At 44.4% G+C, this 26,851-nt stretch overlaps 1 protein-coding gene across 1 annotated transcript; it reads right to left on the bottom strand.

Annotated features, from left to right (window-relative positions):
* Positions 1 to 609: 609 nt before the first annotated feature.
* Positions 610 to 24,815, bottom strand: CAPN6 (calpain 6). Its single transcript, XM_082609949.1, has 13 exons — positions 24,741 to 24,815; positions 17,590 to 17,769; positions 8,611 to 8,742; positions 7,358 to 7,566; positions 6,654 to 6,846; positions 5,904 to 6,097; positions 5,570 to 5,647; positions 5,284 to 5,470; positions 3,221 to 3,343; positions 2,840 to 3,042; positions 2,143 to 2,264; positions 1,450 to 1,586; positions 610 to 846 (listed from the first exon to the last, which is right to left on the bottom strand). Exons 2-13 carry the CDS (start codon positions 17,752 to 17,754, stop codon positions 664 to 666), a joined length of 1,926 nt encoding a protein of 641 aa, XP_082466075.1. The 5' UTR covers positions 17,755 to 17,769; positions 24,741 to 24,815; the 3' UTR covers positions 610 to 663.
* Positions 24,816 to 26,851: the final 2,036 nt, after the last annotated feature.

Here is a 26,851-nt window from a genome sequence, read left to right on the forward strand (position 1 = left end):
TCCCACTGTCTGAGCCTCACAGAACTCCAGCTCTTGATTAAGCACCTAGGAAGCTTCCTCAATATGAAGGTAAAACCTACCGTTGGGGGGTGACTTGGGTCAGGGCAGGACTACACTTTCCAGAGGTGGTGGTTGTTGGTGGTGGTGATGGTGGTGCCGGCGTAAGGGCTGGGGATGTATAAACAGGCTCTGGCTGCTGGGTAAAAGGCTGCTGGGACACCTGTAGTGTTCAGTCAGGAGCTGGGATGTCAGGCTAGACCTGCTTGGCCTTGATCACCCCTCCGCCTTCCTCAACATGCTCTACAGGGGAGACATTTTGGGCACCTGAAAACAGCTAAGACATCGGTAGGGTATCCAGGCTGTTGTCGTTGTCCTGCATGAATTTCACCCCCGGAAGCCCCAGAGATCTTTCCTTGGCCAACATCTGTCTGATCTCCAGATAGGACTGTCACCTCCCCCTGTCCAGCTGCTAGAGGTATATAGGTTATGTAGCTACTTACGCTACTCGGATGGGGAGGTATGGGGAACTTATCAGAAGAAAGGAAAAGTAAATTACTGTGAATTTCTTTCTTTCAAAAGATTATGAATCCTAGATAAGATCTAGCATCTGACAGAAAATAAAAGGATGGGAAAGCTCTGTCAGGATTCCCTGGAGCTGGAGATTTAGAGCTCAGTGAGATCATCACTGGAAATAACCCGGAAGCTGATGTGGCCTTGTTTAACTTTGGCAGTTGGGCCACCCTTCTTACGCAGGTACAGGGACTTCAGATCACGGCAGTCACTGGGGTCAGCATCCAGAGTAACCTGCCCCAAGAACTGATCACAGAACTTTCGTCTGTTCCAGACCTGGAGAGACAAGTCAAGAAAGTGAAGATGAGTAACCCTCTGTAACATTGGACTTTGCCGAGTGGCATCTAGAACCTAATGCCGGGCTTTGAAAGGTCTGTTTAAAAACCAAGAGACTGTATTTCCTGATACCTCTCTGGCTAAGGGGAAAGTACCTCAAAGAGTAGAGACGAAAAGCCACCAGTCAGAGTTCAGAATCAACCTTGACCTATGAGATGGCCGCCGAAAGGCAGCTGATCAGAAGCATTAAGTCAGAAAAACAGCCAAACCACAGTGCTCCATTCTGAGCAGCAGGGCGAGGGTCATGTGAACTGGCATATACTTCCCCACATGGGATTTACAGTACCTGTGTTAACATGTGTATCTGCCAGCATGCGGGCTTCTGCCCACAATGAAAGAAACAGAGGAGAGGAGATTTAGGATGGAGATTCATAAGGAAGCGAGTGATTGTGCCTGGTAGGAGGTGTCTTCGAGTACAAAACAAACAAACAAAAAACCAGGATAAGCCTTGCTCTGTATCCTAGACACCAGTGAGGCACTTGGGATCATCCAGTATCTCGTACTGAATATGAGCCACCTGAGGGTCCCTGTTCACATCCTTACCTGCACTATAATAGGAATGTCAGTGGTCCTTCTGTAGAAAATGGCCTGGGTGTCAAAAATGGCATGAACAGTATTCTTTTGGACAGGAGAACGGACTTCCTCCTTTCCACACTTGATGACCAAATATGGGTTTACAGCTGGAACAAAGTAACATTTATTTTTAACACAGCGATTAAAAGTCCTCTTTCTAGGTAGTCAAGAAACTATCTCACTAAGTCTATTCTGGGACTTTTAGCATAACACCTGGGTACTAGAATGACCTAGGACTTTGGTTCCTATTTCCCTTTTCTTTTCTATACTTTATATAGGGATATAGAAATGAATATTAGATAGGCCCTTGTCCAAAGACTTTTATATCGCATTTTCTCTTTTTTTTAAATTGAAGTATAGTTGATTTACAACATGGTGTTAATTTCTGCTGTACAGCAAAGTGATTCAGTTATACACATATACATTCTTTTTAAAATATTCTTTTCCATTATGGTTTATCACAGGATATTGAATATAGTTCACTGTGCTATAGAGTAGGACCTTGTTTATATATATCCCATTTTCCTACCACGGTTGACAGCCATTCTGACTTTTCTACACAGAAAACACCACTGTAGAGAATCATGTGTGACCATCTTTTCTAACCATATATGCAATAAATGAAACTGATTTTGCTTTCCCAGACACCCCCGCAGTTCTTACTTTCATTGGCATACTTCTTCTCCAGGCCCTCGGCACTGTGCACTGTGATCTGGGTGACAACCTTGGGGTAGCCACGAGCCAGATTCCAGCAGGACATCTTGGGCATGTCCAGAGTCAGCTCCCTGGAACATCAAAAAGAAGACATGTCATCCATGACGAATGCCCTTTGATGAGGAGATAGGCTCGCCAAAGCAGACCCTGTTGTTGAAAAACATGAAATGCCAAGTGACCTAGCCCATTCCTCCTCAGACATGGCTTATATTTTATGAGTCTGTTTTCCTTTCCCCTTGCTTTAAGGCCCAGCAGATAAAGATCAGAGTAGGCAGGGCTGGGGTGAAAAGGTAGCTTTGGTGACCCAGCACTCAGAACATAATAGAGGAGCAGTGAGGAGTGCCAGCTGTTTAAGAGAAGAAAGAGTCAGCCAGAGAACAGAAGATAAAATATAAGTGGAAAAGCTTAGGCTATAGGCCTGTTCTCCTTAAATGGCAGCTCATAGCGCTGAAGCTCTGACCTCCACAGGGAACTTTGCACAACCCACACCACTTTGAGAAATCTTTCTCCTGCCATCACTGCAGTTAAATCTGACTTGAATAAGTTGTCCCTTTAAGTGTCCACCTAGGGGAAGAGGGCCAAGAGGGTTAGGACTGGAGGCAAAGCACAGAATGGGAGTTGGCAGGGCTGGCCAAGGAAATGGCACCTGAGCTGGACAGGCACTTCAGAGAAGATTCTCAAGAGAAACTCGCTGGTGCGGCCATGCTGGAACATAGTTGGGACAAGCACGTAGTTGCCCTTCTTCAGGTACTTGCTCAGAAACACGGTGCGCGTGTCAATATAAGTGGAGGTTCCCGCACGCTCCTGGATGTACAGGTGGTGGAGGCGGAATTTGCGGTTCACCTCCACCTGGAAATGCAAGAGAAGGAGATGCTCCATTGCACTCAAATCATAGTTTTTGCATTTGAAGATCCTAGCTCTTCTACTTTCTTTATCCCTCGACCTTTCTTAATCCCCCTAACCCCAGGCCGTCCTAATTTTGACACTGTTTGCCATTATTCTCTCTGCTCCAAAGGCCCATTCTTACCTTGAAGAGCTCAAAGCCGATGATGTAATTGTCAGGTCTTCCCATGCGGCGGTAAGTGCGCAGGTCCTTTTGCTGCAGAGACATGATGACCTTGTGCCCATCCTCGGGCACAGTGAAGATGTACTAAGGGAAAGAGGCCAGCAAGGAGCTTAGTTAGCACTTCTGTTTCAGATGAGCCAGCTCAAATTTCAGGGAAGAAAACTCTACCTTGTGAAGCACAGACTTGGGTTATGTTCTGGGCTTTGCCATTGACTTGCTAAATGCAGATCCTAATGTTTGCTTCTCCCTATGGCATTCAGCATGTGTTGAGAGAGCCAACTTCATACCTAGGCCTTTGATGCCAAAGAGGGTATGCTTTGTTTTAATAAGTTCTTGGTAGGATCTTGGGTTTTTTAAAATTGTCCCCTTGTGGGCTTCCCTGGTGGCACAGTGGTTAAGAATCTGCCTGCCAATGCAGGGGACACGGGTTCGAGCCCTGGTCCGGGAAGATCCCACATGCCATGAAGCAACTGGGCCCGTGTGCCACAACTACTGAGCCTGTGCTCTAGAGCCTGCGAGCCACAACTACTGAAGCCCGTGCGCCTAGAGCCCGTGCTCCACAACAAGAGAAGCCACCGCGATGAGAAGCCCGCGCACCAAAAAGAAGAGTAGCCCCAGCTCGCCGCAACTAGAGAAAGCGGGCACACAGCAACGAAGACCCAACGCAGCTGAAAATAAATAACTTAAATACATACAGTTTTAAAAGATCTTATAAACTGTCCCCTTGTTTTTAAAAGCTGTACACAGGAAAATTTGAGAATCAACAAAGACAGAAAGCATCCTTGCTTGACTTAACCTGACACTGCAGCATTCCCCTAGGCTAGCCTCCTATTGCCAGCCCAGATGCATGACTTGTGGAAGGGGCCAGATCCATTTCCTTGGTGAACTGATGCTTTGCTATCACCATCTTAAGGATGCTGCAGGCCTGTTCTAGAGACTTCCCAAACGTCATCTGGGGAATCATGGTGCCATTGGGAAGTAAGACTAAAAGGCATCAGATTTGTCTCTCTCTCCCCCAACCCTCCCACCAAGAAACAGGAAACAGATGCAGAAATATGCACTCACGAGGCCCCCGTCAGTTCATCCTGCACAGACACTTAAACAGTGAAGCCAAAAAGCCCATTTCCCCAGTTTGGTATATGTTCCTGATAGTTAAAGTATTTCCAGGGCTGTAAATGAAGGGGGGTGGCAATAGGAGCTTTCTTTTCTTTAGGGACAATTAAGGTGGAAGGAATGGAGAAAACTATGAGTTAAGTAAATCAGCCCACCAGCTTTAGTATCCTTCAAAATGGCTGGCCAATGAAGCTCATGAAAAGAAAAGACACACTCATGTGTAAGGCTGCAATATAGTCAGAAGTCTTGTCTCCTGTGGTTAGCTCATCAGCACATTTGCAGATAAAACCATCAAGGTTATTATAGGCTCAGGCTTTGGATGTTTGGATTTTTTGCTTTGGGGTGTGCCTGGGCTTGACCTCTAATGTGTCATCTGGAATAGCATTGTAATGGGAGATGGATGGAATGGGGTCATTGACAGGGTAACGATTCAAATCCTCAGAAGAATGACCTGGTATTCTAGATGAGAAAAGGGAGGCCTAATGATGGGGTTCAGAAGAATCACCTGCATGAGAAAGAGGACACATATAGTAAATGCGTACCCAAGAGACCAATTAGGCAGTAAAGAAATGAAAAAGAATTGAGAAAACGTCAGGGAGCGGATCCTTTCTCTCTAATGTGGGACCATCACAAGGAAGCAGGGAGTGTCAAAGCATACCCCAGCAATATGGTCGGGAGAGAGGCAACCAGAGGAGGTGGCTTGGATTTGATAATGTCACCAAGTCACGTCTCTACAAAGAGACACAGTCTGCTTTACAGGCACCTGAGCCAATCCCTATGCATCTTGGTTGATGTATATTACACAATAGCTGCAAATGGGAGAACTGATGTCAAAGAAATACTCCCAGGTGAGACCTGGCTTCCTATTGCCTTGATAACTTGAAGGCAAAGAAAAAGAATTTGATTTAAACCTGGGGATTCTGCAGGAAGGTATCACGGTTGTTATAGCAGCCTCCTGAACGGTTCATCAGGGGATCATCATCCACAGTCCAGCATCCCACCACCGATTCCAGCTCCTTGCGGCCAAAAATAGGGTTGTTCACATTGCGACAGACATTCAGTTCATGGAAGATGCGGCAAAAGTCCTCCAGGCTCATCCTGAATGGAAGGAAAGAAATGAAGATGATACTTAATACTTACCCCTGCAGTTCCATGTGGAAGCCCCAATTCCCTTTAGCACAGAAAACCTCTACTCACCAAAACTCTCCATCATCAGACATAACAAGCCCCAGGTTCTTGCGATCTGCTGCAGTCAGTTGCTGCCACTCTTCAGAACTAAAGGCAAATGAACAAAGGGATAAGCCATTATGTTTGCCATTGACTTCCTACAGTAAGCAGGATGTCAAAGGGACAGAATACATGAGGACCGGGACAGCTTTGTCTCACCACCAGCTAAGTCACAGGCCCCATATCTGAGAAGGACCCACAGATGTCACTAAGCATTGACAGCCCACTAGCAGTCTGGAGGGATGGGGTTGGGAGAACGTATAGGGCCTTGGGGATGCAGCAATCGAAGTGGAAAGCCACTCACATCTCACTCCAGGGCCCACTCCATTCTTGTCTTCCCAAGGGGTTCCTCAGACGAATCATGTACAGCTTCTCAGTACTGAAGACCTCCACGAGTCTTTCTCCAAGACGGATCTTGCGAATATCAGTCATGGTGTACATATGGCCCTTCAGTAGACCCCAATCAGTTTCAACTTCTTGTTCCTCCTGATTGGGAAACTGAGAGCAAAGAAAGATACATAAGGGCACAAGAACTGGGAGATCCAAGGCTTGGCTCTTCCTCTTCTTTGATTGGTTTACCCGAGTATGGTTGAAACTAATTCTCTTATGCAGATAGAAATTTGATCCTGCCACCTAACCTGACACAAAGCAAGCCAAGGAAAGGAAATGAAAATTTAATATAACAACTCAAACAATTCAAATGACCCACGGTAGTACATTGATATGAAGAGCACTGAAATTTGTTGGGGTTGGTTAATTCTTTGAGCAAACAGCTATAACCGCCACACCCAGGAGCAGAGGCAGAAGCAATAATTTAGCATAGACTATTTACATCAGCTCGGATGCTACATCGGCCTCCAGCAGGATGACTGGTACGAAAGGATAATAGGTTAAAGCTCCTTAGCCTCTGCGCCAGGGCTCAGTGCCTATTGTTAGCTTTCTGAGTTTCATAATGACTTGTCCTGGATCTCCAGGGTAAGGGTGATGTTCTCCACTAAATGTCGTGGTCTCCTCTGCCAGAAGTGAGCGAAGAGTGGTTTTGGTGAGTACAAACCTCAATGAAGCAACAGATCAGACCTCCTTTGGTAAACGTTTTGTACAGTTCTCCAAACAGCTTGTACTTCTCCTCAACGAGCTCAGTGTATCTTCCCTTCTGCACGTCCACAGTTTCAGCCAATGTGCCAGTGAAGTCCACGATGATATCAGTAGTGGTCAGACCGTCGAGGGCTTCATAACAGCCAAGCAGCCTGGGGGCAAATATACAAAGCGATCTTTGTAGGAGTATTTTTCCAGGTCAAGGACATCTTGTTCCCCCAAGTTAAAAGTCCTTGCCCAGCCAGGCTTTACCGGCTAGCTTTTCTCTAGGTACAAAATGAGAGATATTTTGAGAATTTAGTCAGATTTCTAGGTTTAGACTATGTTGATCTAGGATGGTCCATGCAGAAACTTCTTTCTACAGGTAAATATTAGACAAGGAGAAACTCTGCGGCCATAATGCCATGTGATCTGTAGATCAGCAGCAGGAAGAGGGCACCTGGGAGCAGTAAGGGCTTAATGGAAACTGGAACAGCTGATTTCTTTCTCATTTGGAATTAGGGAGGGCCATTCCCAGGTCCAAAGCAATGCCTTGGATCTGACTGATATCCTACCCAATTTAAAGCCGAAGGCTAAGCTGGGAGAGCATGAGTTCCCAAGGATGAATGTGACCTTCCTTTCCTTGTGTAGCCTGACCACTGACTAGCCAACCCCCCTCCTTACTTGGCATAAGCTTTTTCCAACAGAGCATTCCAAAACTCATTCATGGAGGTGGAGAAGGAGAAAATGAGATCTCCATTGATGGTGGGCAGCAAGTCATCAATCACCACCTCGGTCCATTCTCCAAAATGCCAGAAACGGAAGCGAAATATCCCAGCATATTTATCTAGTTTTCGAGGGTCACATTCCTGTTCCTTATGGTTGGGAATTGTCTGGAAATATAAGAACATTCAATCAACTGTTATTCACCAGACCATATCCAAATACTGAGATTACAGTTGACTTCTGGCAAATCCCATGTGGCAACAGGAAGCACACCAAATACATTTGGTTTGGGTCTAGGTAGGAAGTCCCTGGTAGGGCATTTTTTTCTGCAATTTTTGCTCCCCCAGTTCAGTTTTACTGAGGATAGTATTACCATGCTTGCCCTGAATACACACAGGGTGACTGGGGGCAGCAAGTTACGGGTTAAATTATTTACCACAGTTAATCTACAAACTCGATCATGAGAGACTGTCTGCATAAACATATTCGTGGTTGCATATTTAACCACATAAACAAGGCATTTTAAAAAGCAAAAATCAATCCAAACAAAAGGCCCCCTGTGGTTTCAGTTTTTAAAGGTCCATCCTAGAGAGTTCGTGCAGATTCTATAGACTATAGATTTTATTCACACCTTGAATAAAATTACATTTGGGAAAGTCTCCTTTTTAAATACAATTACACATTCATCTTCTAAAATTGTTATTTTCTGAAGAAAATGCTCTAATTTTTCCCAGGTCAACACTTCATTGCCTTGAACTCTGCCTAAATGCCAAAGGAATTTTTGTACTCTTATAATTTATTAGAACCTTTTCAAGGATCTAGTTCCACCTTTCTCACCTTTTCTTTTGTTCATATCTGTCAGTGACTTCCTGGCCCCCAGTGGCTTTTTACCCCAGTAGGTACTGAGAATGCAAGTATGCAGAGCTACTGAGTCAAAGTGTTGCAAGTGACAAAAGATCACCTAATATGTGTGACAAAGCAAATAGAGTAAAATGTTAATGGTAGAATCTAGGTGAGTAAATGGGTGTTGACTGTAAAATTCTTTCAACTTTCTGTATTTGTGAAAATTCTCATAATAAAATTGAGGGAAATCACCTTCAATCATTAATACTTCTGACTTCAGGAATTAAACAATCTGAGACAGTTACGAGCTGACTTTTCCTAAAGTTACTAAAGAAGACAAGAAGGTGGAAACCGAGTGAGGTTGGTACCTTTGTCCAGTTAGACTCCTGAACAGCCAAACAGGAAAACGCAGAGACCATTGGCTTGTGCCCCAGTCTCCCTTGGGTCAGCTGGTGGTTGCTGATATTGCCCACAATCAGACGGGGGTCATCGCAGATGTCCTGTGGATACAACAGTTGGTTCTAAGAGTCTGGGAAGTGTTCCCCACAGGTCAGTGTGAGCTCAGCTAGGCAGGACAGACTTCACAGATGAGGTAAGGTGGAAAGATTACCAGGACTTCCACAGGTAGGAGAAAGGAAAGGTTTCGGGGGGTTGTGGAAACAAACACAAAGCAGTAGCTCATCAAGACACAGGAAAAAGGGTCATGTGGGAAGGTGACAGGAGAAATGGAAGGAGAGGATGCGACTGGGACAGGATGAGATGTGCTGGTGGGAGCCCTCAGACATTGAGGTTTAGAGAGTTTTCACTGCAGCAGTGAGTTTGTAAAGAGGAGAACGAGGGATTAGCACATTACATTCTGATCCTATTTGTCAGGATGAGATTTCCTGAAGCGACTGTGCTCAGATGGGTGATTGCACTTAAAAGACAAGGCCTGATAGAGGTGGACATTAATGCTTCTCTCTCTCCAGAAAAATGAGTTAGGAGACCTTATACATGAAGCCCTTTCCTAACATAAAGCAAAGGCAACAGCGGTGTCCATGCAACAAGATTTCCCCACATCTTTGGATGAATACAGATGGCAGCAGCACTAATAGCAGGTGGTAATAGACCACGTCTAGGACACCTCAACAGGTACTCTTTTCCCACAGGGGATGTTCAGAACCTGGACAGAGTGGGGGAGGTATTTGTTTGAGGCGTATGTGTGTGTCTTTCCTCAACATATCATTAGCTGTGCCATTCCCACTGCAAGTAGGAAAATGAGGCCCAAATAATACAATTCCAGCACAATGTAATGGAGGAATTTTCAAAGTATAATCAATGCCTAAAGGAAGGATCCCCAAAATTTCCCTGGTGGTAGACAAAATAATTTGAATAGTGGTGGTAATGTTCACACTGAAGCCTTAAGAATGACTAGAGTTAGCAGTTGGACAAGGGAGAGGTATGGAGGCATAAGGAGTAGAGAGACAGTCATGGACAGAGGTATAGTCACACACATGACACCATATAACTGAAGACACGTTTGTGTGACTCAGAGTATCAGCCCTTGCAGAGTTCAAAGGCAGGAAATACCAATGAAGTCTTGGGTAGATGGAGAGAGCTTCGTGGAGGAGGCCGTTGGCCAGTACCTTGACATTTTGCTTACCCAGCAGAAATAAATCCTAGTCTCAAATGGAAAGAAAATCTAGACATATATCCTTTAAAAAATTATTAAATAGAGACAGCTATATTTTTCTGGTTCTCAAACCTCTTTTTTTTTAATGGACATAATTCTCCTTGATGAAGGGTCTGGTCTACAGAATGAAACATTCCATATATTCTTTAAAAGCCAAAATAACTCTGGAAAGGAATAGGCATTCTGGGCAAGGACAAGTCCAAACTGAAGATTAATTGGTCATCCCTTTGCCAAAAGGAGAGTTAGGTGGGTTGTCGTCAGCTTTGGTTTTCTGGTCTTTTTTTTTTTTTTTTTTTTTAAGATGCATGGCTGGTGTCTCATTACTTTTTTGTCTTAGGAGAAGACTTCTATCTTACTGAATTTTTTCATGCGTTGGGAGCTGCCTGTTTTTTCACTTATTGAACGTAAAGCAGGTGTGTTGAGTGGATTTAATCCTGATATTCTTTCTCTTCTGATTGTTTCTTCGCCCTTTCTAAGATGAGACGAAACACAGTTTTTCCTTTCTGAGTCCAGCGTTACCATTTTATTTGTAGCAAGATGTAAAGTTATACAGTGATTTCTGAGACTTAGATGATGCATATAATAGTTTCCAAGCATGAAAAAACAATAAAGTGAACATCGATATGTGGAAAAGTGTGTTTTTAGATTATTAAGGCAAATTATTTGCTGGTTTTATGTAGAGTTATTAGTGGTTGGGGTTACATTACAGTGTCTTGATTTTCCACAAGGCTTTAATTCACAGCAGGGATCTAGGCTCAGCAAACACTTTTGGCATGTCAACTTCTATTTAAAACCTAAAGGATCATGTAAATAAGCAAAAAGACATGGAAACAGAACTCAAATTGAGGAACTGGATAATTATTCTCCTGTCGACTAATGTGAATGTGTTTTTATATATATATATATATAGTGTGTGTGTGTGTGTCTGTGTGTGTGTGTGTGTGTGTGTAAAGCTGTGTGTAATCATGGGAGAATATACATTTGGGCAAAAAAAAACACCTTACTTTCCATTTCCTCTCATAAACTGGCCCATGCCCCAGTTTTACTTCACCACTCTTCATACATGATGGATGGCTATTCAACAATGTGTTTTTAAAAATGAGTTAACAGTCCATAGACTGTCAAACCTGGAAGGAATTTAGAGACTATTTGGTCAACCTGTTTATTTTACAAATGAGGAAAAAGGCTCAGAGAAGGGCAGTAACTTGCCTCTCCTGTCATTTAGCTGGTTAGTAGACCTAGGATTAAAGTTTTAGGTTCTTCACATACAGTTAGAGAAGGAACCTCTAGACATCAGCTGGTTCATCCTTTTGCCTTTAAGTTGATCAATGGTCACCATGCAAAGGATAATACTGTGAAGCTCTTCAGGGGTGGAGATGCAACTCATTCTCCCGGTCATCCATCCCAGTGTTTTATGTCTCTTTGCTTAATGCTCACCTAAAAGCTCTCCATCATTCTGGAAGACTGGCTTAACTCATGTCTTAGCTTTTGGTTCTAGGCTAGATATCACCAGTGTGCTTTAATCTCCTCAGTTTCATCCACCAAATATGAATCAAACTCTTATGTATGTCAGCACCATGATGTGAAGCATGGGAGAACATTTTTATTAAGCCACATTTTTTTTACCTCTTTAAGGAAATGAAAGACTAGAAATAGCTAAGGAGGTAGAAAGGGTAAAGGGTAATGAGCCAATGCAAATCTAACAGCCAAATGGACTTTTTGGTGACAAATTTGAAAACAATGAAATGGATATTTATTGAATTTTCCCCTAGATTTAGACAACTGGCTATAATTCCTGTGGGAGTAAGGAAGTAAGGCTGGAGACATTTTCCTCTAAGTCAAAGCTGGGATGCAGAGTTCAGATGGGACATTTCAGCCCAAGCTCTGCTGAAAAAGTAGGGAGTGGAGTTGGAGGAGAGGTCACAGCTCACATAGTCACATATTTGGGTGGCTTGAGAGGTAGGGAAGATTGCTGAACCTCTAATGGTTCCCAGCTGTGTTGGCCTAGTCGACATGATCCTTGAACTGGGCTGTTTGTCAAGGCAAAATAATTTCTTAGGGGGAAAACACACAACTAGGAAGTCAAGCACCAAGAGTAAATCCAGGAATGGTCTCTGCAGACTCCCATCCCTGAGCCAAAGCCTTCTATTGATACAAGCAAAGCAGCATCTCTAGGAAGTATGTTCTCTTAGCTGAGCATTGAGAGATCCTCCCATTGTCCTTACCTCATCTCCTTTCCCAGAGACCTCTGGGTGGGGGGAGGGAGGCATACAGTTATAAGCCTTGGAGCCCCACGCATGTCACTCTATGTGGCTCTCTTCGCACCTACCACATCCACATATTTAGCAATTTTTTTTTACACAGGTGAAATTTGCTGACAATAAACATTGAGGTCCAGGGTAAACCTCAAGAACCACAGTAAAATGAAAGGCTGCCTAGAAAACCAGCAGCCGGAAGAGTGGAGGCATTTCAAAAGTGCTATGAGCAGTCTAGCAGTCCCATGGGGATGGGGACAGTGTGGACACTTACAAGTGAGGCTGGCCCTGCAGTAGGTACATTAGGACTAAGCCCAAGGCTCTAAGTCGTCCCAGAAGGCCCAGGGCTGCCATTCAGGGCCTGAGGGCTTTATCAGCTAGTCCAAGCAACCATTATCTTATCCTTAGAAAACTGTACCATCTCCAGACACGGCATTTATAGGTGGACCTCGGCTCAGGGACCAATGTTGAACCACCTGCACAAGGAGTCAACTTTACTTACTGGGGAGTTTTGCTTCTGCATGACGATCTTGTCATTGGCAAAACATTCTCTTCCTTCCTAACCCCTCCGAGGAAAACTCAATATGGAACCATAGAATAATATCTTAAGCCCAACTTCCACCTCCAAACTGGACAAGCAAGTCACTACAGAATTCTCTTCTTCTTTAAACCTTCAGACTTCTGCAAGGAGACTCCAGGTGTAAATCCCAAACTGCTTTATTGGGAAAAATTATATATCCGTGCAATGGAATACAGTTCAGTGATAAAAAGAAACAGATACATGCTACAACGTGGATGCTCCTTGAAAATCATGCTAATCTAAAGAAGCCAGTTACTTTTATGATTCCATTTTAAGTGAAATGTCCAGAATAGGCAAATCTAGACAGAAACCGAAAGTACATTACTGGTTGCCTGCGACTGGGGGGAGGAGGGGTTTACTCCCTGCCAATGTGCACAAGGAATTGTATTGGGATGATGCAACTGGTCTAAAACTGGATTGTGGTGATGTTTGCACAACTCTGTAAATTTATCTTAAAAAATCATTGCTTTGTATACTTAAAGCAGCTGAATTTTATGGTGTATAAATTGTACTTTGATAAAGCTGTTAGCGTTTTTTAAATTCAGACTCTAAAATAAATAGGACAGATGGCAAGAGTGTTGGCCTATTCAACTCTTTTCGATTGTGTCAACAGAAAAAAACACTTAGGACTATTCACGTGGAGGGACATGATCTCTGGGGAGAAAAAGAAATTCATGAACAGTCTAGGCCAAAACTACTCTACAGAGGTGTCCCATTCAGCTGGGTGTTGGAAATTTCTATGAGCACAAAGAGAGAAATATTTCCTCCTTTATCGGGGTCCCTCATATGCAATCTCTCTCTGCTTCTAATGTCCCCTTCTCAACCAATCCCTCCCATTCCTCCTGCCTTTGCTTTAATCCAGAACCTCATCGGCCTCTTCTCGCCCAAGGTAGTGAAAAGACCTGGGCAAGGGCCATGGTAGTGGAGGCTGAACTCAAAACTTGACCAGGAGAGCTGCCAGATCTTGTGCAGGTGCCCTGGCTTCCTCCACAGCTGGCTGTGCAATCCCCAAAAGGCCTTGCTCCATTTTAGCAGGAGAATAGCTGTGTCTGACTCGAAGACACGATTGTAGCTGGGTATGAGTCAGTCAGGAAAAAAGCCAGAGGCGGGTAGGAGGGGAGAGTCGCTGGAGAAGAGATGTTCTGTGGGAATTTGGTGGCTAGATTTCAGCCTAAAAATCCTACCTGCTGTCTTAGGATCACACTGTAACTCAGGGGAACTCAGCTCTTAGAATCTGCTAAGACTTTATATGTTGAAGGTCCAAGAAGACAGGAAAGCCCAGGAGGACAGGTCTCAGGCAATATAGCTGTGTACCCAGGAAGCTAGGCCAGTAGCTGGGGTCATTGGACCAATGGACGTGTTAAGGGGAAGGATCTTCCTCTGAAAGGTATGGGCAGATGAAGTGGCACCGAACAATTGCAAAACACTCTCATAATCCCTGCCTATCTAAAGTGCCTCCTTAGGACGCAGCAGGGAAGTGGCAAGTGGGAAGGAGAGCTCAATCCTGCCCTAGGATGGTGGCACTAGACTGCAGTTGGTTGGTTTGATTAGCAATGGTGTTTACAGACATGGAGGCTTTGCAACCCAGGAGGGAAAGAGACAGAAAATATCTGGTTAATCGTGCTTCTTTCATTTTAGAGACTTTAGAAACTAACCCTGTTTGAGTATGAGGCGAGGTGGCATGCCAAGGGACAAGATGTCTGTAAGCTTCCCTGCAGATGAGGCTCTCAAGCTTGCCAATGAGGCAGGTGAGTCCAACGACCCATCTGGTCTTCCTGAGCCAATTTAGAGAGGCCTAGGGCTGTCTCTTGGCTTTCCTGATGGGAGGCCAGAGAACTTTGACATGGTTCTTGCCCCTAGACTTGGCCTCCACTCTGGCTGGAGAGGAATCTCTGGCTTTTTGAAGAGACTCAGATGGCGGTCCGGAACCTTGTTTTTCCCCCTACTCCCCACAAGAGTCCCCCACCCCAACCGCTCCAATCCACCATGATCTCCTTTTCTTCAAAACCCTGTATGATTTACTGGCTATATGCCTGAAAATAGCATTTCCTCTGTGCAGCAGTAATTTCTTATTTAACTCTTCGATAGCTCAATATCCATCTCGTCAGCTGGAATGGGAGTCCCTCACCCCAGGCCTCGTCTGTATCTTGCACAGAGGCTGGCATAGAGTAAGCGCTTGATGAATGCTTCTCAACTGACTCTCTCTTTGGGCCTAATTAAGACTAAGCTCAGAGTATGCTCTCAAAAGGGAGAGTCTGGATCAATTAATGGGTGTACAGCATCAACACAGTGAGGGGGAATGTGATAACTTACTGGAGGGAAGCTACCTATTTTACCAAAAGAGACAAGAGCAAATCTATCTCCCTGACATGGCAGCATGGTAGAGTAAAAACTAATACAGGCTTTGGAGTCAAACCTGGATTCAAATCCCAGCTTGTTAGTAGTCTGACCCTGGGAATATTCTTACCTTCCCTCTGAGACACAGTTTCCTCATCAATAAAATGAACATAGTATCTACCTTTATTTTTTACACCAGGAAAAAAGAATTACATCAAAGTGGCTTTTAAGATACCTACCTTACTAAGCTATAGCAAATTAGGATGAAATGAAAACATGTATAGAAAACTCCAAACACAGTATCTGGGCCCATAGTAGGCATGCCCTAAATGCTTATGCCTTGTTCTACCCCATTCACTCTCTCTTTCTGACACTCCCTCACCTTGGAAAGGGTATCGCTTGCCTCAGAGGCAAGATGGATTATTGCAGTGGTTATTAAGTTTTTTTCCTTCCCTGCTAATTCATCTAGGACTCAATCCACAGAATTTGGAAGATGAAGGCAAAGGACAAAGGACTGAGCCAAGATGGGGGAGGGAGGATGTGTCTAAAGACGGGCCAATACAGGAAGCACTGTTGGCTTGGTTCACATCAGGAGAATGGCTTCATGTTCGCTTGCGATTTTACTGCCCATCAGATCTCCTGCCACCTCGTCCAGGACCTCACCCCTATCCATTATTCCTTCTTTCTTCTGTGTCTTTAACTTCTCCTTCTTTACTATTTCCTCCTTAGCCTATAAGTATGTTCAAGTCTGTCCTATTTGTAAAAGACACCCTCCCCCAGAAACCCTCCCTCAATTTCCTGCCTTCTTTTCAGCTACTTCTGCCCTATCGATCTCCTTTCTTTCATAGCCAACCATCAAAAAAGAGTGGTGGCCCTCATTATCACCATCCATTCATAAGAGTGGCTCCCAAACAGCATATTTCTATTTTCTCCATGCATTTGGGGAAAAAAATCTTACCTCTCTCCATACTGAATTAGTGGCTAGTGAATTCTGCTCATGTTTTCCAGATTTGTATTGCAGGTCAGTGATCTACAGGGATGTCAACAACTGGAGGCACAGAAACTGAGCAGTAGTGTAATCTTCCTTCTGATGGAGAGAACTTCTCCAACTCATATTCTCACTGGCTATCATACTTTATGGGCAAAAATGGAGACATGTCCTCTGAGTCACATAGAAAACAAGAGCCTTGACGTGACCCATGTATCTTGGCACCCCCTGGTGGCAACCTACATAAACAGAAGTAGCTCTTGTAAGAACTCCCTTTAGGAGTTCAAGCTGTGGAAATTGTTCATTGAAGAAGGCGAACCTTGAGTCGCTGACTGAGATGGTTCCATAATAGTGCATAAAAAAGGTACATCATGAAATAGGATCAGAAGGTCTTCAGGATATTGTGAAAGTCCAAGAATTTGCATTTCATAACAGCTCTTGGTGGCTTATATACCTGGTCACCCACTTTGGGAAGGAGGCCAGGTTGAATATCCTTCTATCTAGTCATACCCTTTAGATATAACCAGGTTACTGTTTATTCTCCAGATTCCAACATCTTATCATTTTGCACATTGACCTCCCACTCATGTAGGACTTGTAAAGGGCTTCTGAGACTTGCTTTAGAGACACAATATACAGATGTTCCACAGAGAACCATAGTAGCTATGAATAGGTGGTGAAAGAGCTACAATCCTTCTTGGATCCCACTTTGCTAATTGTGGGAGAATACAGACGATGGTATCCAAAGAGCAGCAAAGAAGTCTCCCTCCCCCAATTCAAACTCCATCTTGTCCCTGTTGAGTTTATTTCATTTATGCTCACCATATAAGTTTTTCTCTTCAATGGCCTGAGATTATCTTGAAGTTGCTGTCATAGGTAACTCAGTAAAGAAACAAGAGTATAGTTGCTTTCTGAGTTACCATATTTACTCAAATGAACTTCCAAAAGAAAACAAGCATGGTATATCTCTTTTTTGTTCTTTCTAAATTACTAAATCTGATAAAATGTGACTAAAATTCAAGATTCCTCAAGTTAGAGCCAGAAGCACAAATCCATAAAACTTTCCATTTTAAAGCTGTCTGCTGGGAATTTTTAGGGCAGTGAAAATATTCGGATACTATAATTATGGTTATATGTCGTTATACATTTGTCCAAACCCATAGAATGTACAACACTAGGAGTGAACTCTAATGTAAATTATGAACTTTGTGTGATTATGATGTGTCAGTGTAAATTCACCAGTTGTAACAGAGGTACCACGCTGAGAGGGGGCATTTGATAATGGGAGAGGCTCCTTATGTCTGGGGGCAGGGAATACATGGGAAATCTCTATACCTTCCTCTTAATTTTGCTGTGCTCTAAAAATATAAAAAGGATATTATGCTATAAAAAATAAATAAAGTTGTCTGCTAAACTGGTCTATATGCAGTGGGCTGTGTGAGTGAAATAGTGGATCAAGTAGATTTACGATGAAAGAGATCAAGAGGGAAACAGAAATTGAAACAACAAAGTTACCTGGGGCCGTTTCCACACCACCTTCCCAGGAAGCAGTCGGTTGTAGAAAAGTGAATCATTCTCAGGCAAAAAGGTTGGATCACAGAAAAGTCTACCATCCCTGATGCATTCCTGCTTCAGTTCCTGGTACTTCTGGTTTTTGAAGAGCTTCAGAGGAGGACCCATAATGTCAAACTATGTCTAGAATGAGAAAATTGTTGTTATTGAAGGAAGAAGTTCTCAAGTCTTTTAAAGATTCCCTGAGATTAGACAAACAATTGTCATCCCAGTGATTTATTCCCAGAGCTGGGCACCTCAATTTTAGCTTTAAAGGAAAAGTCACCATTTTCAGGGAAAGAAGAGCCCAGGGTCTGCAGCAAATTAGTTTGGGGTTTGGGATAAGGCATCTAAACCATTTCTGGGTCTCAGTTTCCTCATCTGCCAAATGCGGTAATATGGGCCTTAACAATCTTATTGGAAAAATAGATAATAAACGTTAAGATTGCTAGTTAAACGTGAGTCATTGTAATTTAAAGGGCAATCTTCCATCTTCCACTGGCAGGGAGGAGTTCAAACACAGAACAATTCTAAATTTGAAGAGAAAAGGCGTAAATCGCTTTACTACATTCAGAATAATTTACTGCCCTGAAGGGCCACACACTTTGTGCTTGAGGGGAGAAGCAGCCGCTTTCAATTCTAACAAGCCCATTTACACAATTCCTTCCCTTTTATCATTAAAGAGGTTTGTGTTTTTATTACTGGCCAGGAAGACCAATGCAAGAAACAGAGCTCAGCAGATGGCCTCCAAAGACAAAGGAAAGATAGAAAGATCGTATGTATCTTTCTTCTTCAAAGTCTAGTGTGCAATCATTTGCCCACCATAGAAGGCAGACTCCGAAATTCAGTTACACTAATTTGGTGGATTCTTAACCCCGTCAATACACTGTTGCTTTCTTTTCTTAAAAAAAAAAAAAAAAAAAAAACAGGGCTTCCCTGGTGGTGCAGTGGTTGAGAGTCCGCCTGCCAATGCAGGGGACACGGGTTTGTGCCCCGGTCCGGGAAGATCCCACATGCTGCGGAGCAGCTGGGCCCGTGAGCCATGGCCGCTGAGCCTGTGCGTCTGGAGCCGGTGCTCCGCAGCGGGAGAGGCCACAGCCGCGAGAGGCACGCGTACCGCAAAAAAAAAAAACAAAACAAAACAAAAAAAACAAAGAAAACAACAAAACAACTCTCACATGGCTATACAGAGAATTAATATAGTGGCTCTTCAGGCAATGTCTATCAGAGTGGCCCACACTCAAACGCCCCTGACAACTGGTTTTTATGAGGATAATTTGAAAGGTAAATTTGATTTTAAATAGCTTTGGGGTGATAATAGGGTTTTCAATGACTTTGCTTGATTCACAAAGATAGATTTGTAATGATTTTAATGATCCTCTGACAGTCAACGGTAAATAGAAGGGGGCTGTAAAATCCATATGCACCAAGTATTTCAAAAATATATTTTAAGGATAACTGTGTCTATATTCTATGATTACATGAGGGTTGAAACAAAAAATCTGGCCAAGGTCAGAGTGCCTGCTAAAAAATGGACGAAATTTTTTTTAAAAAGGCTAATTAATTAGCACTTTAAAGAATATCTGTGTAGGTAACACAGCTCAAAACTCAGTTAATAATGAGGCAGTTGCTATTTTATAAAAAGTAATATTAATCAGACCTCTCTACTATCTTACTTCCTGTTCCTTTAGTATTACATTGAAATGCCTTACTGGTAAAGAAGTCTCCCCGTTTGAAAACCATAAAAAAAATTTAATTCGATGTTATTTGCAACCTACAATGTATGTAAACAAACTTACCCTTTCTCTGAATCCAAGGAATAAGAAGCTGAAAATAACCAGTTTTTCCATAGCCTTGTTTATTGGCAATTGTTTTTCAAATGGAAGGCTACAGGAAACTGCAAGTACTGAAATGCTTTCAGTCATCAGATTTAAGTCTGTCCACGGGTTTTAAATATTAACGTGTATTTCACTGTGTTTGAAGTCGTGGACAGTATCAGTAATAGTTTTCCATTAAGCAGCATCAGAGCCAATCTGAATGTATGCCCAGGCTCCTTTCTGGGGCATCTTACAAATGGACCCCAATTTTTACGTGCGCTCAAACTTACAACAAACCCTACCGTGCCTCTTGCTTTTCCTGGAAGGTTGGGTGGATTGCCAGAGGCTGGGAATTGCAAATGGGAGATCATCTGGGACAATTAGGATATTTAGTTTCCCAGAGCCTCCTAGTCCTTGAACATTTTGGATTAAGTGAGCATTTCCTGTTGTTGGGAAGGCCTGCTGCTGCTGCAAGTCTACCTTGTTACCTAGTAAAATGGCGAGGCAGGCAAGGAGCCTGCAAAGGGAATCCCTATTATATAAAGAGGTCTGTCTACAGATAGAAACAGCATCAATTGAGAAGAAAATCAAGTTTGATTTTCAAAACCGGTATGATTCCAGTCGGCTTTATCAGAGACAGAGTGTACAGCTGGTGCAGATAATTCAAGCTTTTTGGGTGAGGGCACATGCATTTTGGGGGCACACAGAAAATAAGGAATAGCGAGCAATAGCCTCAACTTTGACAGGCATTCGTTAGAGTACAATTGCAGTCCCACGCCCCGTCGGACTTGCAGAGTAGAATTGCCCCCAATTTCTGACTAGGTAGCAGAAAACTATATCCCATTTGCTGTGACCTTGGTTTCTTTGCGCCTCAATTTTCTCAACAGGGGAGCGGGGTTATTTATCTTGCCCTCCTTACACTGTGGCTCTCCCTAATGAGATGGTTAGTGTACAGGTGTTTCGAATAAGTAGAAAGGGCTCCATAAGTGCAAGATACACACTGTAAGCCCTCTCACTGCCTGGCACAGAGCTAGGTACCCAGCCATTGTTCAGGAAATATTTGTGGAATGGATGAATGTCTTATGTAGAAAATTAATGCTTGTGTGGCAATTTATTGTTTGAAGGGTGCATTTCAGCTCATGTTCGCTTCATGGCAGCCATGTTTTGTAGATGTTATCTGTTCCCTTCATTTTGTATCTCCAGAAATGGCAGTTCAGACAAGGGGCAGCTAGAAAATGGCGGAGCTGACTCAAAGCCTGGTCTGTGTTAACACCCGATTTAGTGTACAGCTTTCTATCACACCACACTGCTTCTTTTGCTCACTGCCTTCTTAAAGAAGGGATTTTTTTTTTTTTTAGCTCAAATGAGCAAAACCCTCCAAAGCAAACATGATACCTAACTTTGAGGCATTCTGCCTAGAATTCATTGCCGGGGTGGATATTGAAAAGGTTCTTTATTTCCATGGTTTGATGAACATGGGAGAATTCGAACACTTCACATCTCAGGGCTCATCAGTTAAGTCTCAGAAAACTTTTGGAAACTCAAGAAATTTGTCTTGGGTTTGTCATCAACAACTTGCCCTGTCAAGGCATAGAAGAGTGGAGAAGGGAATGTTCCTTCTTTGCTATCTTACTGTACCCAGCTATGAAGACAAGAGAGCCTTTAGGTTAAAGACCACATATACGAAAGTCGGTAAACAGAAGCAAAGCTGGGGTTTTGAGTATCAACCAAAGAAGGCCTCCAGCTAACAAAGGGAACATGCACATTTAAGAAGGGGGACCTTGTGTCCTGAGGGCTAGTATTATGGGTGGTTGGGTGAAAAAGAGTGTGGAGTTTTGTACTGAGATAATGGTCTTAAGTAAGAAGTACTGTTTGAGCGGGGATCCTCCATCCAGAGAGAATGAGGAAGGCCGTGTGGACCAAAGCTAGTGGGAGGGGTGGCTCCAGGGTGTGGTGAGTTAGGAGTTGCCAGGGAAAGTTGAGGGAGCCTGCCACGTGGAACACGAGGCCACAGTTAGGAGAGGGGGCTTTTGCTACTCATCGGTCTAGAAAGCTTGGGAAGCTGGACAAAGTCTTAAGAGGAAAATCACTTGTTCTTTACCTGTGGGTCAGCCTTAGAGTAGAAACCAGATTTTGCTCTTAAAAATGAAATCTGCCTCAGTTTACTCAAGAGAATTATGTATGATCTGATAAGAGGAAATCCGGTCTGAGGTTTACAACCTGCTTTCCATTGCAGGGAGTGGGAGGGCAGGGGACGGCATTTAAGGGGGAGAGAGGGAGAGAGTGTTGTTCCTGGCTGGTTTCTCCTTTTCCCCAGTTTCCCCCTTGTGTTCTACTTGGGGCAAAATCGGAGGTCAAAGCAATTAGGAGTTTGCAGAGCAAAGTGAATACAGAAGACTTAACTCTGCCCTGGCATGAAGTAGCAGCCACTTTCACCACAATCGGGGGAACCTATCCTCACCCCTGGGGGTGGTGTGATGAGAGAAGTGGGGCTTGGAGAAGGAGAAGTAATAAAAATTCAGCATCCACATTTTACCCAGAGAAGAGTGCTTCCCATGTCTACACAGGCAGAAGCATAGCCACACCTTAGAGAATGCATCTACCAAGGAACGTATGGTTCTTCAGATTCAAATTGTTGGCCTGATATTCTGAGGTCTGAAAAGGACCGCAAAAGTCCTCTGATCCAGTCTTATATAGAACACATCTACTCTGCCCAGAGAGAAGACCCTGTTCAAAGAAATTCCAAGAAAAAAGAGTGCACAATTTCCTTTAATTCCACTGCTGCAGAACTCTATCAAAAAATGAAAAGCAATTCAAAATCATGAAAAGAGCACACATAGTCAGGAGATCCAGTCCCAAATACCATAATTTAGTGTAGATAACATCTCTGTCCCTCAGTTTCCCCATAAGAGCAATGGGAATAAAATGGCTGCCCCATATACACCTCAGGGTGTTATTGGGGAGATCTAACAAAATTAGGAATGTGAACATGATTTTTTTTTTTTTTTTTTTGCGGTACGCGGGCCTCTCACTGTTGTGGCCTCTCCCGTTGCAGAGCACAGGCTCCGGACGCGCAGGCTCAGCAGCCATGGCTCACGGGCTCAGCCGCTCCGTGGCATGGGGGATCCTCCCGGACCGGGGCACGAACCCATGTCCCCTGAATCGGCAGGCGGACTCTCAACAACTGCGCCACCAGGGGAGCCCCTGAACGTGCTTTTTAGCTATTAAGGATAAGACCAATATAGGGCAGTAGTATTAGGAAGCGCTCGTTCTAAGCAAGTTAAATCCCTTTTCTGTCCTTAGTGGAAAATTAGGAGATTTGATCACATACTTTAAGTAAGACACACACAAACATTTGAAAGACCAATATAAAATGGCCCCCCTGCCATTCAGTAGCTCCTCTCTCTTCCACCTCTCCATTTTGGCTGACTTGCCCCACTACCCCTTTTATTTTCCCCTCTTGGCTGGAATAAGCCCATTCTATAAGTCTAATTTTATAGCCTTGCGAAAAGCTAATTCCAATTTTTCTAGAATGTTACATTGGATGGACTCTTAGAGGTAGATCACTTAGTCCGGTTCCTTGCTTTTACAGGAAGGTGAAGGGACTTGTCCAAGGTTGCACAGTTAGTGACAGAGCTAGCACTAAAACCTGGACCTCGTTTTACCACAATTTAAAAAAGGGGGGGGGTGGAGCATGCCCACACAAAACCTCAAGACATTGCTTTTGAAAATTCTTATTGTCCTCTTCTTACAAGAATGCACTTAGGAGTTTTGTTTTTGAATTGCTGTCACAAGGTGAGATGATTTCAAATTAAGGCTAATCAAAGAAACGCTGTTTTGGGGTCACAAAGGGGCTTTTTCTGCTTTTAATTTAGGGATTGAAAACTCCCAAGGATACGGAAAGCCTGCTTTTTAACCTATTCCTGACTACACAAGTGTTTAGACTTCTGCCTCGCCTGCTAAGGACTCTAAGGATAAATAAAGAATGCTATTCAAATCCAAAGTATTCATAAACGCACATGCACGTTTGTGCGCACACACTCACATACACACAAACTGCAAGAGGAATGCATGTTAATTAGCCGTCCCCCGTAGAATCTTTTCCTAAATTCCTACAGACTGTAAAATGTCCTTAATTTCACAACAAATATTAGCAAATGAGACATTAGTCAAATTTCAATAAAAACATTAATTACAAGCCAGGATGCTTTATCCTGAAGCCCGAAGTGACTGGCAGGATGGCAGAATTTGTTTAATTTTCCTACGTGCTTGTCACCATATTTCAAGCTCCAAATCCTCAGAACCAATTTTTTTTTTTTTTTTTTTTTTTTGCGGTACGCGGGCCTCTCACTGTTGTGGCCTCTCCCGTTGCGGAGCACAGGCTCCGGACCCGCAGGCTCACGGGCCCAGCCGCTCCGCGGCATGTGGGATCCTCCCAGACCGGGGCACGAGCCCGTGTCCCCTGCATCAGCAGGCGGACTCTCAACCACTGCGCCACCAGGGAAGCCCCTCAGAACCAATTTTTAAGTGCAATGCTCCAATCCTTTTGCCACCCCGTTCTCACCCCAGCCTGCTCCGGTCAAGTAGTCCAGCTAAACCTCCAGAACAACGTAGTTGCGGTGGGGACAGATAGAGCCCCCAACTGCAAATCTACGTTTACACCAATGCAAGAATCAGAGTAAAACAAAACCAGGACGTCCAGGGGCTGATCATGAAATAGCCAAGATCAACCTGTCACCAGGACAGGAAGACCCCGGCTCTGCAGACAGGACAGACTGCTGCCATTCCCTCCTGTGTAACAGTGTACCACCCATGCACCCCGCTTCCGGGCTTAAAGACCTTTTGCACACAGTGTGGCTCCAAGATTCTGCCTGCATTTCAATAATTTGCCCACAGTTCGGGGTCAGCAGAAGCTAGAATAAAGCCCTGAAAATGGGGATTCTCCCCGCTCACACTCGCCTCCCAGGTTTGTCCTTCCTTACCAGGTATTTTAACTAACAGAAGACCAACAAAACAAAACAAAACAAAACAAAAAAACCTTAGCAGATATCACCAGAAAAGTCTCATGGCCAGAAAACCACAATTACCCCTTGCCCCCCACCAAATAAGCAATCCAAAATTCCATTAGTTTTGAAGTTTCCAAACTGCTTTTACGCACACACATTCGATCCAGACAAACCATAAAATTATAGCTGCGGAGTTTACCTATAAAGTGCAAGTTTCTTCATTTCTTTTAGACTCTAAGTTATCCAGCAAATAAAATTGCAGGATGAGTTTGCGAATGTCCTCTCTCCTCACCTGAGTTATCCAAGGAGCCTTGTGGCTGCTTCTGCCGCTGCTGCCGCTGCCGCTGCCGCTGCCGCTGCTCTTAGCCAGGTAACCCCTACAAAGTCTGTTCAGTCAGTGCGGCTGAACAAAGATTCTGGCTTTCTTAACCTGAAAACTATTTGGGCTGTACCAAGCTCTGCTCACAGGGGGGAGGTGCCTTGCAGAAAATTCAGGAGCCTTGCCCCGCCCAGCAGTCTTAGAAACTGACCCAGAGTCATGAGGAAAATCTGGAAAGCACCCCTACCAGATGTGCAGACGGGATGCCCACTCCAGACCCACCCACCAGCAAACTGAAAAACCCAGGAAAACACGTTCGAAAGCTCTTTCAGTTCCAAGGAGAAATAGGACTTTTCAGGGAGGGGTCTGAGAGATTTCTGACTTTTCTGTCCCAGGGTTAATAGTGCAGACCTGAGCATGACTCGAGAGAGGATATGAAAGAAAACTCTTGAAGCGCTGGCAGAGTTCTTGTGGGCTCGGCCCTGTACACGGATCTACGCTGGTGATGAGGACTTCAGCGAGTGGGTGGGAGTGAAAGAGGAGACGGTGGGGCACAGGCAAGAAAAGGTTGCTTCGCGAAGCCACAGGTTACATCTGGCCAAGGGCAGAGAGAAGGGAGCAGTAAGAGGAAAGTGAATGGAGTTTGATTGCACGGCAGCTGTAAAAAACCTAATTTCTAGCAATGGGGCTGTGAAGAGTCTGCCTGGCGATGTTAGGTGAAAAGCAGAACACATAACTGGGTGCGCACTGAACAGCCAACCAAGGGGCTTCAGCGAGATACCCAGACCTCTGGGAATATTATGCTGCACCCCCATCACGGTCCTGTTCCCTGAGACGTTCCCTGGGACACAGTTCCAGGGACTAGATTCTCAAGTCGTTTTGCTTGTTTCAATTTTCAGAAACGGTGAGGGCTCCCATTGTCTCATTCCCCAGCTCAGCCAACCAATGTGGTGGTAACATTGGACCTGAAATTACCACCCTCTGCCCCAACCCTGCACCAAATCTGCTGCTGGCTAGTTGAGGAGAGAGAGAGAGGGAGAGAGAGGGAGAAGGAGAGAGAGAGAGACTTAGAAGGAAAAGGAGTGTGCTTGCCCTACTCACTGGCCCCGATATTTTCATGAAACAGGTCTGAGCAGTTCTCTTAACTCTGGTCTCTACGACCTCCTCCTTGGCACTTCACCACAACTCCCTCTGTGCCTTCTCGCCCTCTATGCCAAGATGGAAACTGAGCAACAGGTAGGGGGCAATACAAAACACCAGAACCCAGGAGAATGAGGGCTCTCAATATTGGCACCTGATTTGGTTCCCGAGTGACAGATTTCTCAAGCAACTATGCCCCATATTGTGGGATTTTGGCTTTGAAACCAAGGGAGGGTGTTTTGTCTGGGTTCATCAGCCATCTCTTCCACGTCCATAGCTTTCAAATGAGTCGGGCATTGTCGAATCTAAGAATTAGAAGAAACTTTAGAGGTTATATCTGCCCTCCCGCTCAGTGCAGGAATATCATCCCGATAATCTGGAAAGCTCATCCCTCTGTAAAGCAGCTTGTTCCACGTTTGGACATCCCCTAATTGTTTAAAAAAAACGTATTCCTGGGCTTCCCTGGTGGCACAGTGGTTGAGAGTCCGTTTGCCGATGCAGGGGACACGGGTTCGTGCCCTGGTCCAGGAAGATCCCACATGCCGTGGAGCGGCTGGGCCCGTGAGCCATGGCCGCTGAGCCTGCGCGTCCGGAGCCTGTGCTCCGCAACGGGAGAGGCCACAGCAGTGAGAGGCCCGGGTACCGCAAAACAAAACAAAAACAAAAAACGTATTCCTTAGGTTGAGCAAAAAGTTACCTTTGCATAAACTTTTTTTTTTTTTCTTTTTTGCGATACGCGGGCCTCTCACTGCTGTGGCCTCTCCTGTTGCGGAGCACAGGCTGCGGACGCGCAGGCTCAGCGGCCATGGCTCACGGGCCCAGCCGCTCCGCAGCATGTGGGATCCTCCAGGACCGGGGCACGAATCCATGTCCCCTGCATCGGCAAACGGACTCTCAACCACTGCGCCAGGAGGGAAGCCCTGCATAAACTCTTTCTAATTCCT

The sequence above is a fragment of the Mesoplodon mirus genome (genome assembly GCF_964341445.2).
Source record: "Mesoplodon mirus genome assembly, chromosome: X".
Taxonomy (NCBI): Eukaryota; Metazoa; Chordata; class Mammalia; order Artiodactyla; family Ziphiidae; genus Mesoplodon; species Mesoplodon mirus.